The sequence below is a fragment of the Somniosus microcephalus genome, chromosome 8, assembly GCF_052327205.1.
Source record: "Somniosus microcephalus isolate GS21.2 chromosome 8, FLI_Smic_1.0, whole genome shotgun sequence".
NCBI classification, from domain to species: Eukaryota; Metazoa; Chordata; class Chondrichthyes; order Squaliformes; family Somniosidae; genus Somniosus; species Somniosus microcephalus.
This window is the reverse complement of record NC_140994.1, coordinates 268,510,509-268,524,494: the sequence shown is the minus strand read 5'-3', so window position 1 is coordinate 268,524,494 and position 13,986 is coordinate 268,510,509. Positions and strand designations below refer to the sequence as shown.

The 13,986-nt window shown below is 47.7% G+C and overlaps 1 protein-coding gene across 1 annotated transcript in view; it reads left to right on the top strand.

Annotated features, from left to right (window-relative positions):
• LOC147114388 (macrophage colony-stimulating factor 1 receptor-like) overlaps positions 1–13,986 on the top strand; it is a 133,117-nt gene that overhangs the window by 56,969 nt on the left and 62,162 nt on the right. Inside the window, exon 3 of the mRNA XM_085996057.1 lies at positions 12,950–13,121. Within this exon, the coding sequence (XP_085852183.1) occupies positions 12,950–13,121 (172 nt within the window). The remainder of the gene's footprint in view (positions 1–12,949; positions 13,122–13,986) is intronic.

The following is a 13,986-nucleotide window of genomic DNA, read 5'->3' as shown; positions in this document are numbered from 1 at the left end:
GTGTGGAACCTTATCGAAGGCTTTCTGGAAGTCAAGGTACACCACATCCACTGGCTCTCCCCCATCTATTTTACCAGTTACTTCCTCAAAAAATTCCAGCAGATTAGTCAAACACGATTTACCCTTTGTAAATCCATGTTGACTCTGTCCGATCCTTTCCCCATTTGTCAAGTGCTCCGCTATTTTATCCTTAATAATGGACTCTAGCATTTTGCCCACAACCGATGTAAGGCTTACTGGTCTATAATTCCCTGCTTTCTCTCTACCCCCCTTTTTAAATATTGGGGTAACATTAGCTACCCTCCAATCCACGGGTACTGTTCCCGAGTCAATGGAGTTCCGGAAGATGATCCTTAGAGCATCTGCTATCTCCAGGGCCACCTCCTTAAGTACCCTAGGATGTAGTTTATCAGGCCCCGGGGATTTGTCGGCCTTCAGTCCCCTCAACTTACCCAACACCATATCCCTAGAGATACTAATTTCTGTCAGCTCCTCCCTCTCATTAGTCCCTATGTTTGCCGATATTCCTGGGAGGTTATTTGTGTCCTCCTTTGTGAATACAGAACCAAAGTATGAGTTTAATTGGTCTGCCATTTCCTTATTCTCCATTATATATTCTCCCGAATCGGACTGCAAGGGACCGACTTGGGATTTTACCAGTCTTTTCCTCCTGATATACCGATAAAAGCTTTTGCAGTCTGTCTTTATGTTTGCTGCAAGTTTACTTTCGTATTCTATTTTCCCCTTCCTGATTAATCCCTTTGTCCTCTTTTGCTGTATCCTGTACTGCCCCCAATCTTCCGGTCTGGTGCTTTTTTTTGCCAGTTGATATGCCCTTTTTTTTGATTTTATGCTGTCCCTAATTTCCCTCGTTATCCACGGTTGAGTCACCTTTTTAGGTTTATTTTTATGCCAAACCGGTATAAACATGTTCTGGAATTCTTCCATTCTATCTTTGAATGCTTGCCATTGTCTATCCACTGTCAATCCCCCCAGAAACACCACCCAATCAATCTTACCCAATTCCCGTCTCATACCCTCGTAATTCCCTTTATTTAAGTTCTGGACCTTAGTCTCTGATTCAATTTCCTCACTCTCCATCTCGACTGAGAGCTCGATCATATTATGATCGCTCTGACCCAAGGGGCCTCGTACAAGAAGATTGCTGATAAGTCCCTTCTCATTGCACAATACCCAGTCTAAAATGGCCTGATCTTGAGTCGGCTCCTCGACATATTGGTCCAGATAACCGTCCCGAAAACATTCCAGGAATTCCTCCTCCTCAGAATTTTTACTAATTTGGGTAGTCCAATCAATATGTAAATTAAAGTCACCCATGATGACAGCTGTGCTCTTATCGCACGCTTCTCTAATTTCCCTTTTTATGCCTTCCCTCACCTCCATATTACTATTTGGAGGCCTATATATCACACCCACTAACGTTTTCCTCCCCTTGCTATTTCTCATTTCTACCCATACAGATTCCGTTTCATCCGAGTTAATATCCTTCCTTTCCATTGCATTAATCCCCTCCTTTACCAGCAATGCTACCCCACCTCCCCTACCTTTTTGCCGATCCTTCCTAAATATTGTATATCCCTGGATGTTAAGTTCCCAGCCTTGCCCACCCTGCAGCCACGTTTCTGTAATCCCAATCAAATCATACTTGTTTACCTCTATTTCCACAACTAATTCATCCACCTTGTTCCTAATGCTTCTAGCATTAAGATACAAAGCCTTCAGGCTTGCTTTTTTCACACTCTCATTATGAATTAGTTTGGCCCTTTGTGTTTCTCTCCTTTGCTTATTGCTTCTCACCTTTCTACCATCTATTTCTGACTTCATATGACTTCCCTCTTTTCCACTACCTAGGTTCCCATCCCCCTGCCAAATTAGTTTAAATCCTCCCGAACCGCCCTAGAAAATATTACCCCGAGGACATCGGCTCCCTCACAGTTCAGGTGTAGACCGTCCCCTTGGTACAGGTCACTCCTCCCCAAGAACTGGTTCCAATGCCTCAAGAATTTAAATCCCTCTCCCTTGCACCACTGCTCAAGCCACGTATTTAGCTTATCTATCTTACTCTCTCTAAACTTATTAGCTCGTGGCACTGGTAGCAATCCAGAGATTACTACCTTTGAGGTCCTACTTTTCAATTTAGCTCCTAACTCCCTAAATTCAGCTTGTAGGACCTCCTCCCTCTTTTTACCTACATCGTTGGTACCTACATGTACCACGACAACTGGCTGATCCCCCTCCCCCTTCAGAATGCTCTGCACCCGCTCCGAGACATCCTTGACCCTTGCACCAGGGAGGCAACATACCATCTTGGAGTCTCGGTCTCGGCCACAGAAACTCCTATCTATCCCCCTTACAATTGAATCCCCTATCACTATAGCCCTATCCCTCTTTTTCCCGCCCTTCTGTGCAGCAGAGCCAGTCATGGTGCCCTGAACCTGGCTGCTGGTGCCTTCCCCTGATAAGTCATCTCCCCCAACAGTACCCAAAACGGTAAACCTGTTTTGGAGGGAGATGACCGCAGGTGACTCCTGCACTACCTTCCTGCCTTTACCCTGCCTTTTGGTCACCCATTTACTGTCTGAGCTAGCCTTTACCTGCGGTGTGACCAACTCACTGAATGTGCTATCCACAGCATCCTCAGCATCGCGTATGCTCCAGAGTGAGTCCATTCGCAGCTCCAGCGCCGCCATGCGGTCCGCTAGGAGCTGCAGCTGGACACACTTCCTGCACACATAGTTGTCAGGGACAGTGTCCCTGATTTCCCACATGGCACAGGAGGAGCATGACACGGGTCCGAGCTGCCCTTCCATGACTTAACCCTTACAATACCCTTTTATTTACTACGATTTAGCTTAATTATTGAATTCTACTTAGAATAAGTTTGTGAAAGTACTCACCAACCAGTCACCTACCTGTTTTCTGGTGTTGTATTTTCACTGCCGCCTCCTGTCCTGGAACCTTTTCCACCTAGGTTAGGCTCCTGAAATAAAATAAATTGAACCTACCTTTTCAACTTCCCCTAACCCCTAAAAGGTTAGAGGAGGTGGAAGGGTGGGAGACACTACACTGTAGTGTTTCGGGTTTAGCAACAGCTCCACCTATATAAGAGTTACTGGCCTCCTGCTCTCCCGACTGCACCAGCTGTGAAAGAAAAAGCCCGCGAAAGGTGAGCTTTTAAACTCACCAGTTACTGGCCTCCTGCTCTCCCGACTGCCCCAGCAGTTACTGGCCTCCTGCTCTCCCGACTGCCCCAGCTGTGGTCTCGGGCCTCGCCTCTCTCCGGTTTTTATACCGGGCTCCGACTCACTGCTCCCGACTGGTCTCGGGCCTCGCTGGTCGCCGGGTTTTCTCCCGAGCTCCTCCTCGCTGCTCCCGCTGGTCCCGACTGGTCTCGGGCCTCGCCTCTCTCCGGTTTTTATACCGGGCTCCGACTCACTGCTCCCGACTGGTCTCGGGCCTCGCTGGTCGCCGGGTTTTCTCCCGAGCTCCTCCTCGCTGCTCCCGCTGGTCCCGACTGGTCTCGGGCCTCGCCTCTCTCCGGCTTTTATACCGGGCTCCGACTCACTGCTCCCGACTGGTCTCGGGCCTCGCTGGTCGCCGGGTTTTCTCCCGAGCTCCTCCTCGCTGCTCCCGCTGGTCCCGACTGGTCTCGGGCCTCGCCTCTCTCCGGTTTTTATACCGGGCTCCGACTCACTGCTCCCGACTGGTCTCGGGCCTCGCTGGTCGCCGGGTTTTCTCCCGAGCTCCTCCTCGCTGCTCCCGCTGGTCCCGACTGGTCTCGGGCCTCGCCTCTCTCCGGTTTTTATACCGGGCTCCGACTCACTGCTCCCGACTGGTCTCGGGCCTCGCTGGTCGCCGGGTTTTCTCCCGAGCTCCTCCTCGCTGCTCCCGCTGGTCCCGACACATCAGACTTACCCGTGTTCAGAAGATCCACACGTGAAGTAAAAAAGCCTGATAGACTTAATCTTTGAGTACAATGTAAAGCTTTGAAAATGTGTTGACTGTTTTGAAAATGTTTATGTTTATACAGCACTTAGATAAGTGTTACTGATATTATCTTTATTGTTTTCTTGAAAGTTGATTGATATTGATTTTGTTAAACCTCAAAGAAAGGGGGATGTAATGATCAACAACATTTCATTCTATAGTGGACACTAGGTGGAGCCGTAGAGCTGTGTAGAGCTGGATATAGCTGTATGTATAAGACTACACTACCCAGCTGTATGTATATTAAGACTACATTACCCATGAGGCACTAGGCTACCCACAAGGCAACAGTCAAGATGGAAACCTCTACAGATACTGTACCTAGTCCACATGTGCTCAATAAAAGTGTCGAGCAAAAGCTAGCTGTGTTCATAATAAGAATGTCTATTTATTAATGAGCATAAGAGACCTGGATGTTGAGCTCCCAGTCTTGGCCAACCTTGAGCCACGTTTCCGTAATCCCAACCAAATCGTATTCATTTACCTCTATTTGCGCAGCCAATTCATCCACCTTATTACAAATGCTCCTCGCATTACGACACAAAGCCTTCAGGCTTGTTTTGTTAATGCTCTTAGACCTATTAGAATTATTATTTACTGTGGCCACGTTTGAGTAAAACCGTTGACTTCTCTGACTGCCACTTTTGTTTTTCTCCTTCCTATCTTTTGCTTTTATCCTTGTTTCCCTTTCCTCTGTCTCCCTGCTCAGGTTCCCAACCCCCTGCCATTTTAGTTTAAACCCTCCCCCAGGGCACTGGCAAACACTCCCCCTAGGACCTCGGTTCCAGCCCTGCCCAGGTGCAAACCGTCCGGTTTCAACTGGTCCCACCTCCCCCAGAACCGGTTCCAATGTCCCAGGAACTTGAATCCCTCCCCCTGGCACCATTCCTCTAACCACGTATTCATCTGAAGTATCCTTCTATTTCTACTCTGACTAGCACGTGGCACTGGTAGCAATCCTGGGATTACTACCTTTGAGGTCCAGTTTTTTAATTTATCTCCTAACTCCCTATACTCCGCTTTTAGGACCTCATCCCGCTTTTTACCTATGTCGTTGGTGCCTATATGCACCACGACAACTGACGGTTCACCCTCCCCTTCCAAGATGTTCTGCAGCCGCTCGGAGACATCCTTGACCCTTGCACCAGGGAGGCAACACACCATCCTGGTGTCTCGTTTGCGGCCGCAGAAACGCCTATCTATTCCCCTTACAATAGAATCCCCTATTACTATAGCTCTACCCCTCTTTTTCCTCCCATTCTGTGCAGCAGAGCCACCCCTGGTGCCAGGAAGTTGGCTGCTGCTGTCTTCCTCTGATAAGCCATCCCCCGCAACAGTACTCAAAGTGATGTATCTGTTGGAGAGGGGGATGGCCACAGGGGACCCCTGCACTACCTGCCTGTGCCTAGTACTAAGAACACAAGAACATAAGAAATAGGAGCAGGAGTAGGCCAATCGGCCCCTCGAGCCTGCTCCACCATTCAATAAGATCATGGCTGATCTGATCCTAACCTCAAATCTGCTATCACTCTGCATCCACCCGAACCCATGTGATCTCCCAGGAGAGGCGAAAAACCAGATAAAAGACCCCATGGCCAATTTGGGAGAAAAAAATCTGGGAACTTCCTCTCCGACCCATCTAGGCGATCGAAATTCTTCCAGGAGATCACTCTGTCCTTATATTTTCTGCAGTACGTACCTTCTGTAAAGGCGATCTCCACCCCAGCCAGGAACAGGAATAAAACCATCTCCTGAAATCTAACACAGAATTAGAACACAGTAGGAGCAGAACCAGGCTACACGGCCCCTGGGCCCACTCCACTACCCACAGGGCCATGACCATTCCGAACCTAGACTCATGTCCAATTTCCTGCCCGCTCCCCGTAACCCTTAATTCCCTTTACCTCTAGGAAACTATCTATTTCTGTTTTAAATTTATTTAATGATGTAGCTTCCACAGCTTTCTGGGGCAGCAAATTCCACAAACCTACCACCCTCTGAGTGAAGAAGTTTCTCCTCATCTCAGTTTTGAAAGAGCAGCCCCTTATTTTAAGATTATGCCCCCTAGTTCTAGTTTCACCCTTCATTGGGAACATCCTCACCGCATCCACCCGATCAAGCCCCTTCACAATCTTATATGTTTCAATAAGATCGCCTCTCATTCTTCTGAACTCCAATGAGTAGAGTCCCAATCTACTCAACCTCTCCTCATATGACCACCCCCTCATCCCCGGGATTAACCGAGTGAACCTTCTTTGTACTGACTCGAGAGCAAGTATGTCTTTTCTTAAGTATGGACACCAAAACTGTATGCAGTATTCCAGGTGCGGTCTCACCAATACCTTGTACAACTGCAGCAATACCTCCCTGTTTTTATATTCCATCCCCCTAGCAATAAAAGCCAACATTCCATTGGCCTTCTTGATCACTTGCTGCACCTGCATACTAACTTTTTGAGTTTCGTGCACCAGGACCCCACAGATCCCTTTGTACATACATAGATACATAGATACATAGAAGATAGGAGCAGGAGTAGGCCATTCGGCCCTTCGTGCCTGCTCCGCCATTCAATGAGATCATGGCTGATCCTTTAATTCAGTATCCCGTCCCCGCCTTCTCTCCGTAACCCTTAACCCCTTTTGCCCGTAGAAATATATCTAATTCCCTCTTAAATATATTTAATGAGCTGGCGTACACTGCCCTCTGTGGCAATGAGTTCCACAGGTTCACCACTCTCTGAGTGAAGAAATTCCCCCTCATCTCTGTCCTAAATGGTTTAGCCCTTATCCTTAAATTATGTCCTCTAGTTCTGTTCTCACCCGCCAAGGGAAACATTCCTTCTGCATCCAGTCTGTCTAGACCTGTCAGAATTTTATACACTTCTATGAGGTCCCCTCTCAATCTTCTAAACTCCAGTGTGTACATCCCTAAACTACATAGTCTCTCCTCATAGGTCATTCCCGCCATTCCTGGTATCAGCCTGGTGAATCGCCGCTGCACCCCCTCCATGGCAAGAACATCCTTCCTCAGATGAGGCGACCAAAACTGTACACAGTACTCGAGGTGTGGTCTCACCAGTGCCCTGTACAGCTGCAGCAAGGTATCCCTGTTCCTGTATTCTAACCCTTTTGCTATGAAGGCCAGCATACCGTTTGCCTTCTTGACCGCCTGTTGCACCTGCATGCTCGCCTTCAGTGACTGGTGTACAAGAACACCCAGGTCTCTCTGTACTTCCCCCTCTCCCAATCTATTGCCATTTAAATAATAATTTGCCCTCCCGTTCCTGCACCCAAGGTGGATAACTTCGCACTTGTCCACATTATAGTGCATCTGCCATTTATCCGCCCAATCGCCCAGTCTGTCCAAATCGCTCTGGAGCTTCCTGGTCTCTTCCTCTGAGCCCACCCCCCCTCCTAGTTTAGTGTCGTCTGCAAATTTGGAAATGCTGCATCCGACTCCCTGATCCAGGTCATTAATGTAAATTGTGAACAGCTGGGGGCCCAGGACAGATCCCTGTGGTACCCCACTTGTTACTGCCTGCCATTCAGAAAATGAGCCGTTTATTCCAACTCTCTGTTTTCTATCTGACAGCCAGTTCCCTATCCACGCCAATACTTTCCCCTTTATCCCATGAGCCTCAATTTTCCATGCTAATCTTTTATGTGGGACCTTATCGAAGGCCTTTTGGAAGTCCAGGTACACCACATCTACTGGCTCTCCCCCATCTATTCTACCAGTTACTCCCTCAAAAAATTCCAATAGATTAGTCAAGCACGATTTACCCTTTGTAAATCCATGTTGACTCTGTCCTATCCTGTCCCCATTTGCTAAGTGCTCCGCTATTTCATCCTTAATGATGGACTCCAGCATTTTGCCCACAACTGATGTAAGGCTTACAGGTCTGTAATTACCTGCTTTTTCCCTACCCCCCTTTTTGAATAGTGGGGTAACGTTAGCTACCCTCCAATCCATGGGCACTGTTCCCGAGTCTAATGAATTCTGAAAAATCATCCTTAGTGCATCCGCTATCTCTAGGGCCACCTCCTTCAGTACCCTAGGATGCATGTTATCAGGCCCTGGGGATTTGTCCACCTTCAATCCCTTTAGCTTCCTTAACACCATATCCTTAGAGATATTGATTTGCGTCAGTTCCTCCTTTGCCAATGTCCCTATTTTTCCCGATATCCCAGGGAGGTTTTTTGTGTCTTCCTTCGTAAAGACTGACCCAAAGTATGCATTTAGTTGATCTGCCATTTCCTTATTTCCCATTATATATTCCCCCGTATCTGACTGCAATGGACCAACTTTGGTTTTCACCAGTCTTTTCCTTTTGATATACTTATAAAAGCTTTTGGAGTTAGTTTTTATATTTTCCGCCAGCTTGTTTTCGTAAGCTATTTTGCCCCTCTTGATTATGCCCTTTGCCCTCCTTTGCTCTATCTTAAACTGTTCCCAATCTTCCGCTCTGGCGCTTTTTTTGGCTATTTTATACGCCCTATCTTTGGATTTTATGCTGTCTCTAATTTCCCCTGTTATCCACGGTTGAGTCACCTTTTTAGATTTCCTTTTATGCCAGATTGGTATAAACAATTTTTGCAATTTTGTCATTCTATCTTTAAATGTTTGCCATTGTTTATCTACCTCCAGTCCTCCCAGGAACGTTGTCCAATCAGACCTACTCAGTTCCCGTCTCATGGCATCATAATTCCCCTTGTTTAAATTCAGGACCTTAGTCTCTGAGTCAATTTCTTCGCTCTCCATTTCGAGTGAGAAATCGATCATGTTATGATCGCTCTGACCCAAGGGTCCCCGTACAACAAGATTACTGATTAGTCCCTTCTCATTGCACAGTACCCAGTCCAATATAGCCTGTTCCCGAGTTGGTTCCTCGACATATTGATCCAGATAACCATCCCTTAAACACTCAAGGAATTCCTCCTCCTCATTATTTTTACTGATTAGGCTAGTCCAATCTATATGTAAGTTAAAGTCATCTATGATGACAGCTGTGCTCTTATTGCACGCTTCTCTAATTTCCCTCGTGATGCCCTCCCTAACCTCTATTTTACTATTTGGAGGCCTATATACCACTCCTATTAATGTTTTTCGCCCCTCGCTATTTCTTAGCTCCACCCATATAGATTCTGTATTAACTGAGTTAATATCCTTCCTTTCAATTGCATTTATCCCCTTTTTTACTAGCAATGCTACCCCTCCTCCCTTTCTTTTTTGTCGATCCTTCCTAAATACTGAATACCCCTGTATGTTAAGCTCCCAGCCCTGCTCACCCTGCAACCATGTTTCCGTAATCCCAATTAGATCATAATTATTAACCTCTATTTCCACAGCTAATTCATCTACCTTGTTCCTGATGCTTCTCGCATTAAGGTATAAAACCCTCAGGCTTTTTTTATGCTCACATTTTTTATGAATTAGTTTGGCCCTTTGTTTTTTGTTCCTCACCCTTTTACCATTTATTTCTGTCTGCCTTTCACTTTCCTCTATTTCACTACATAGGTTTCTAGCCCCCTGCCATACTAGTTTAAATGCTCCCGAACTGCTTTATCAAAAATTACCCCGAGAACATCAGTTCCATCTCTGCACAGGTGTAGACCGTCCCTTTTGTATAGGTCACACCTACCACAAAACTGGTTCCAATGCCTCAAAAATTTAAAACCCTCCCTCTTACACCACTGCTCAAGCCACGTATTTAGCCTAACTATCCTGTTCTCTGTACTCTTACTAGCACGTGGCACTGGTAGTAATCCAGAGATTACTACCTTCGAGGTCCTACTTTTTAGCTTGGCTCCTAACTCCCTAAATTCTACTTGTAGGACCTCTTCCCTTTTTTTAGCTACGTCGTTGGTACCAACATGTATCACGACAACTGGCTGTTCCCCCTCCCCCTCCAGAATGTTCTGCACCCGCGCCGAGACATCCTTGACCCTTGCACCAGGGAGGCAACATACCATCCTGGAGTCTCGGTCGCGACCACAGAAACCCCTATCTATTCCCCTTACAATCGAATTGTACTACAGTACTTTCCAGTTTCTTGCCATTAAGATAATAACTTGCTCTATGATTTTTCCTGCCAAAGTGCATAACCTCACACTTTCCAGTATTGTATTCCATCTGCCAAATCTCTGCCCACTTACTTAGCCTGTCTATGTCCCTTTGCAGGTTTTTTATGTCCTCCTCACTCACTACTTTCCGTCCCATCTTTGTATCATCTGCAAACTTTGATATGTTACACTCGGTCCCCTCCTCCAAATCGTTAATATAGATTGTAAAGAGTTGGGGACCCAGCACTGACCCCTGCGGAACACCACTAGTTACTGATTGCCAATCTGAGAACGAACCATTTCTCCCAACTCTCTGCTTTCTGTTAGAGAGCCAATCCTCCACCCATGCCAGAATATTACCCCCAATCCCGTGATTTTTTATCTTGAGCAATAATCTTTTGTGTGGCACCTTGTCAAATGCCTTTTGGAAGTCTAAATACACTACGTCCACTGGTTCCCCTTTATCCACCCTGTATGTTACTTCCTCAAAAAACCCAAGTAAATTTGTCAAACATGACTTCCCCTTCATGAAACCATGCTGAGTTTGTCCTATTAAATTATGTTTATCCAAATGTCCCGTTACTGTCTCCTTAATGATGGACTCTAACATTTTACCAACCACAGATGTTAGGCTAACAGGTCTATAGTTTCCAGCCTTCTGCCTACTACCCTTTTTAAATAAGGGTGTTACATTAGCAGTTTTCCAATCTGCCGGGACCTTTGCTGAGTCCAGAGAGTTTTGGAAAATTATTACCAATGCATCCACAATCCCTACCTCCACTTCCCTCAAGACCCTAGGATGTAAGCCATCAGGTCCAGGGGATGCCTGTTGGTCACCCGTTCCCTTTCTTCCAGTCCAACCTCTACCTGCGGTGTGTCCAACTCTGTAAACGTGCTATTCATGATGTCCTGAGCATCGTGAACGCTCCATTATGCATCCAATCACAGCTGCAGTGCCGCAATGTGGTCTGTCAATAGCTGCAGCTGGGTGCACTTCCTGCACACGTAGTTGTCAGGGACACAGGAAGTGTCCCTGAGTTCCCACATATCGCAGGAGGAGCATATCATGGGGCCCGGCTGTCCTGCCATGACTTACCCTTTAAGTAATTGAATTTAAATCAATCAATCCCACTATTACACTACAGTTAACTGGTTTACCAACAGTCCCCGCTACACCAGAGAGACCTTAGAAACTATAAACCAGAGTTAAAGTTTAAAAAAAGAGAGAAATACTCACCAACCAATCACTTACCTGCTTCCTGGTGACGTCACACTTTGATTACTTTTTACCTCTCTCCCTGGCTGTTGAATTGGTCGGGCCTCGCCTCGCTCACTGCCGCCGATTTTAAACTGCCGCCGATGCTCAGTGTTCCCACGCAGGTCCGCTCTGGTCGGAACTTTTCCCCTTAGTAAAGGGGTCAATAACCAGGGGGCATAGTTTCAAGGTAAGGGGCAGGAGGTTTAGAGGGGATTTGAGGAAAAGCTTTTTCACCCAGAGGGTGGTTGGAATCTGGAACTCACTGCCTGAAAGGGTGGTAGAGGCAGGAACCCTCACAACATTCAAGAAGCATTTAGATGAGCACTTGAAACACCATAGCATACAAGGCTACGGACCAAGTGCTGGAAAATGGGATTAGAATAGATAGGGCTTGATGGCTGGTGTGGACACGATGGGCTGAAGGGCCTCTTTCTGTGCTGTATAACTCTATGACTCTAATTCCAGGGTTGGTCGGCTGGCCGGCTGGAGGTGCAGTAGAGGGAGCAGGACATCAGCTGGGGTCCCGGCCGTTTCTGGAGGGGCCTGTTTGAGAAAGGTTCTTCCCAGACTCTCTTCCAATGAGCAACCACAACACTAAGATCAAGTCCAGTGTTCAAATTCCTCCCCATCTCTGTAACCTCCTCCAGCCCTACAACCCTCCAAGATGTCTCCTCCAATCTGGCCTCTTGCATATCCCCGATTTTAATCGCTCAACCTTTGGTGGCCGTGCCTTCAGCTGCCTTGGCCCTAAGCTCTGGAATTCCCTCCCTAAACCTCTCTACCTCTCCACCGCTCTCTCCTCCATTTGGGCCTGGACCCCAATCCGAAACGCCGGCTAGACATTCTGTAATGGGGATAATGGGACAGGGGATGAAACTCTCATTGGCTGGGGGCGTTCTGTTTCATTAAAATGATAGGGGAAAGTGTACATGGGCTGTGGGAGGATATTAAATGGGTGGGTAGAGTCTGTGATAGGGGAGCATGTACATGGGCTGTGGGAGGAGATTCAATGGGTGGGTAGAGTCCATGATAGGGGAGAGTGTACATGGGCTGTGGGAGGAGATTCAATGGGTGGGTAGAGTCCATGATAGGGGAGAGTGTACATGGGCTGTGGGAGGAGTTTAAATGGGTGGGTAGAGTCCATGATAGGGGAGAGTGTACATGGGCTGTGGGAGGAGATTAAATGGGTGGGTAGAGTCCATGATAGGGGAGAGTGTACATGGGCTGTGGGAGGAGATTAAATGGGTGGGTAGAGTCCATGATAGGGGAGAGTGTACATGGGCTGTGGGAGGAGATTAAATGGGTGGGTAGAGTCCAGGATAGGGGAGAGTGTACATGGGCTGTGGGAGGAGATTAAATGGGTGGGTAGATTCCATGATAGGGGAGAGTGTACATGGGCTGTGGGAGGAGATTAAATGGGTGGGTAGAGTCCATGATAGGGGAGAGTGTACATGGGCTGTGGGAGGAGATTAAATGGGTGGGTAGAGTGCACGATAGAGTCGATGTACATGGGCTGTGGGAGGAGCTGGGTTGATGGGATGAATGGCGTTTCCTGTTCTGCATGTTCTAATGAATTCAGTCGCAGTTTTGAAACCATTTGCGATGTGTTTTTTCTCTCCAGCCTGTCAAAGTTAATTTTTCTCGAAGTTATCACACCGTGTTCCAGAAAACGGCATTGCTGTACATTGACGCTGTGAGCGGGACTGATTCAGGAAATTTCACCTGTGTCGCGGAATTAGATGAAGCCGGGAAGAGGGAAGAACAGTCGGCTGTGACTTCGTTGCGTGTTGTTGGTAATAACCATGTGTCCTGGCCATGGCCCCTCTCGGAACGCAGGGCGTGTGGGTGCAGACAGTGGCGGGAGTGTGTGTAGACAGGAGTGACTTACACTGGGTTCTGCCCCCTCTAACTGTCATCATTAATTCGATGTGAAAAGTCTCCGAGGGCACAGGGCGCTCCCCATCAGTCTGTGTGAAATGATAACATTGATGAGGGACTTCATTTACGTGGAGAGACCAGAGAAACTGGGGTTGTTCTCCTTAGAGCAGAGCAGGTTAAGTGGGTCGGTGACCAGAGGACACAGATTGAAGGTGATTGGCGAAAGAACCAGAGGGGAGATGAGGAGAATGGTTTTTTACGCAGTGAGTTGTTGTGATCGGGAATGTGCTGCCTGAAAGGGCGGTGGAAGCTCTGGGTATGTTTTGGGGGTTAAGCTCTCCCCTATTGGGATTGGGGTTCAATATTAGGAGTTGGGTTTAAAGGTGTGTTCCAGCTCAGGGGAAGGGGATAGGTTTAGGGTCAGGGGTTGGGGGTTTAGGGTCAGGGGTTGGGGGATGGGGGTTTAGGGTTGGAGGTTGGGGGGTTTAGGGTCAGGGGTTGGGGGATGGGGTTTAGGGTCAGGGGTTGGGGGTTAGGGGTTTAGGGTCAGGGGTTGGGGGTTTAAGGTCAGGGGTTTAGGGTTGGGTTGTGGGATGGGGGGTTTAGGGTCAGGGGTTGGGGGTTTAGGGTCAGGGGTTGGGGGTTTAGGGTCAGGGGTTGGGGGTTTAGGGTCAGGGGTTGGGGGTTTAGGGTGTTTAGGGTCAAGGGTTGGGGGTTGGGGGGGTTCGGGTCAGAGGTTGGGGGCGGGCGGTTTTGGGCTCAAGGCTCAGAGTTTGATCT